Source organism: Coffea eugenioides, unplaced genomic scaffold, assembly GCF_003713205.1.
Source record: "Coffea eugenioides isolate CCC68of unplaced genomic scaffold, Ceug_1.0 ScVebR1_3332;HRSCAF=4529, whole genome shotgun sequence".
Lineage (NCBI taxonomy): Eukaryota > Viridiplantae > Streptophyta > Magnoliopsida > Gentianales > Rubiaceae > Coffea > Coffea eugenioides.
In genome coordinates, this window is record NW_020863899.1 from 1 (window position 1) to 3,879 (window position 3,879).

The 3,879-nt window shown below is 36.1% G+C and overlaps 1 protein-coding gene across 1 annotated transcript; it reads left to right on the forward strand.

The window, feature by feature from the left end:
- Window positions 1-26: 26 nt before the first annotated feature.
- On the forward strand, window positions 27-1,419 carry LOC113757806 (cyclin-D2-1-like; the record flags this gene model as incomplete). The annotated part of the gene is made up of 3 exons (XM_027300921.1): window positions 27-369; window positions 507-619; window positions 854-1,419. Coding segments are annotated over 3 exons (738 nt in total), but the record flags the coding sequence as incomplete, so codon positions are not given.
- Between the last annotated feature and the right edge of the window lie 2,460 nt (window positions 1,420-3,879).

The window sequence follows — 3,879 nt, forward strand, 5'->3', positions numbered from 1 at the left end:
GGCGGGTGATGGTGGGTATGGTTTGATTGCAGGGAAATGGGTGGCAATATCAGCTGTTATCGGTGGCCTGCCTTTCCCTGGCTGCTAAGATGGAGGAACCACGCGTCCCCCTTCTCATTGACCTCCAGATTATGGATCCCACCTACGTATTCGATCCCAAGACTGTTCAAAGGATGGAGCTTTTGGTGATGGCCAATCTGGATTGGAGACTCTCCTCCGTTACTCCGTTCGACTTCCTCCACTACTTCATCTCCAAACTTTCTCCACTCTCTGCTCATCATCATGCCTCTCCACAGCCCCCACACCCTACTCCTACTGCTATTCACATTTTATCCACGTCTTCTGATCTTGTTCTAAACACCATCCGGGGTATTTATTTTTAGCCAATTCGATCAATATTTGTAATTCTGAATTATTGTGGTATAACTACTCTTTCTATTATGGTGGTACTAAAACTTATTCAATTTATTGTTTTTTTTTTCATTTTGGGTATGTATGTCAAACAGTGATAGACTTCGTGAGAATCTCGCCGTCGGTTATTGCAGCGGCTGCCGTGGTATCAGCCGCCGGGAAGGAATTGGAGTCATTACCCCTCACATTTTACGAGAGGGTGGAAAAAGTAATGAATTTTGTACATTTGTGGTCGTAATTCGAAATTCGCAGTTTTAGTGTGGTTGTTTTTATGATTGAAAGGAAAAAAAAAAGGAAAATGAAATTATGGCGTACTTTCTTTGCCCTGATTTTGACGTCAAAGTCGAAGCATCGTAAGCTGTGAAAATCTGGTGGTGATTTCTCCTTTGTTTTTTTTTTTCCTCTTCTGTGTTGGTCCGGTCGTAATTTTTCTTGGGGACAGGAAATGGTGAGAAGCTGTCACCAACTAATGGAAGAGTATTTGGTGGACACCTGTCCGAGATCTGACCGTAAAGTCAGGTCAAGGATGCAGATTCTAGCTGCTGCGCCGCCGAGCCCAGTCGGCGTCCTCGAGTCTGCGGCTTGTGTTAGCTGCGACACGCGTTCCGAGAATCCTTGTTCGGCGGCTGGGAGCGGGACTATTGGCGCCGCTCAGGAGCATGAGCCGCCGCAACCCAAGCGGCTGCGATCTTCTGTTGGGGATATACAGGAATTGCAACGCTAGACCAGCCGTATTCATATGCTGCCCTCCCCTTCCTTTTCATGTTTGCAATCTACAGTTAATAATTTTATTTATTTTTTATTAATATTTTTTCGCTCGTAGATCTCTTTGCCGTTGGATTATGACACCTTGGACGGCTTGGATTGAAGGAGAGTAGAGGAAATATGTATATTTTATCTTCAGTAATTTCTTAAAAACTGTATGAATTTTGTAGTCTTATGGCGGCCATATTTGGCCAGGCTGAGTCAGTGGATTAGCCTATATAAAAGGACCCATTTTGTGAATTATATTTGCTTGCATGTGGTCTCCTGATGTTTCAATTATGCTCTCCATTCCAATCATATTATGATTGATACCTTTTGGTTCCTCTTTTTTTAAAAAAAAAAAAATTTCAATGGCATCTTCTTTCATGTTTTTTTGGTCCCTTTTTTTTTTTCCTTAATTTTTTTTTTCGAATCTTAAACTAAAATCTCCTATTTTCGATCTTTGTTACCTTATCATCCAATCTAATCCTTCCATCCGAGAGGGGTATTAGCGTGTCATACCATAACGCTCACGTGAATCCGTTTCTAGTGCATTTCTTTCCTATCGATATGTAGAGTTCCACAACGTTACAACAAGGGTGATGTAAGGCTAAAGGATGTTCCCCAAAAGATAATTTCAGCTTAACTTTTATTGGTAATTCATGTGTGTCATTAGTTAATTGTTCGTTTAAGGTAAATTAGAATATAAATGTGCAAGGCTTTCTGCGGAGCAAGGGAAATGGCTTCGTCAGTGTCTCCATTAGTTTATCAATGGTACTTGACCACTAACCAGTGGATTTCGATGAAATTTACGCTCCAAGTGGCATTATAGAGCGATTGGGCTCGTTGCCAATCTATTCGATGCCCTTTTCTGCTACCAAAGAAAATAACCATGAATTAGCCTACTAAATTTGAGGTTTTGCAGTCCTGATTGATTCCCATACATGAAATGGTTTTCTGCCAGGATAACTAGACGAGGTGAGCTGAAAAAATGGGCATCCAAGTTGTCACGCCTTTTTTTTTTTTAGTGTTTTTTGTTTTGTTTTGGTCTTCAGGGGCTAATTGATCCGAATATTGGTGTATAAAAAATAAGTCAGACACTTGTGGGTCTGACAGGTGCGACGTACAAATCTATGGGTGCCGGGCTGTGTCAGCCCGGCACCTGACACCAAAAAAATTTTTTTTTTTTATACTTGACACATGGGTGCCGGGCTGACACAGCCCGGCACCTGATAAAAACTGCAAAAGCTGGCTGCCGGGCACTCTCTGCCCGGCAGCCAGTCAAATTGTTTAAAAAAAAAATTCGGCAGGCTGAAAAAAAAAGCTGGCTGCCAGTGAAATTGTTTAGAAAAAAAAAAAGAATTGCGGAGGAAAGAAAGCTCGTGTTAAGTGTTAAGTGAAAAGAATGTCAGTAATTTGTTTGTTAAGTTTAAGTGAAAAGAAGGCAGCTCCTGTGAAGCAAAAAAGTTGAACAAAAAAAAAATTTACGTACGATAACTGTTAGCCATTTAGTCCGGGTAATTTAAATATTTGAAATAATACCTATGCTAATAAAATAAATATATAAAATTAATGTAATTAGCATAGCTTAATTTCGAAACTAGTGATATTAGTTTAATGCAATTCATTTTTTGTTAAGATAGTTGATAATTAGTTTACGTTATGTAGTATACAATTATTTTAATTAGTTTAGTGGATTAATTAGTTTAATTAATTGAATGAATTAATTTTAAGAGGTCTGATTAAATGAATTTAGATGTATTTGGCGAGGTTAATTAATTGAATGGATTAATTGAACGAATTTGTGCAATTGAGTTTTGATTAAGATTAGCGAGGTTAATTAATTGAATGGATTAATTGAACGAATTTGTGCAATTGAGTTTTGATTAAGATAGCCATTTAGTCGGGGCAATTTAAGTATTTGAAATAATATCCATGCTAATAAAATAAATACATAAAATGAATGTAATTCGCATAGCTTAATTTTGAAACTAGTGATATTAGTTTAATGCGATTCACTTTATTTGTTAAGATAGTTGATAATTAGTTTATGTTTTTTAGTATACAATTATTTTAATTATTTTAGTGGATTAATTAGTTTAATTAATTGAATTAATTAATTTAAAGAGATTTGATTAAATGTATTTAATTAAGGTGCGGGGCTGACCCAGTTCGGCACCTGACATCTTTTTTTTTAAAAAAAAAAGGCACCTGATATCTTTTTTAAAAATAGGGAATCTGTCAGGTGCCAGGCTGATATCTTTTTTTTAAAAAAGGAACATATCTGTTGTTTTTAAACCTGTCTGATTTTTTTTTTACACCTATATTCTAATCAATTAGCCACAGAAGAATGCATTTCTGACAATATTCTTCCATCGACGGAATTAAAGTAAATATAAGAATTAAACATTGGTTACATTTCTATGGTGGAAAGTTCACTTTTCTGCGCACAATAAGCAGGAGCAATGCAAATGTATAAATGCACAGAGAAGTATATTGGGCACTGGAAAAAAGCTGATTATGTATATATGAAAAATAGTATATATTTGAAAATTACAATAAAAGTCCTCTTAAAAATTTATTCATTATCTAATGTTCAATACTTATATTTGGTAAATTAAAATAATTAATTCAATATTCTATATATTATAAGTAACTATATATCGTTAAGTCGATTGAATAATATGTAAGCAGTTATTTTTTTTGGCATTTGAAGTAGTTGTC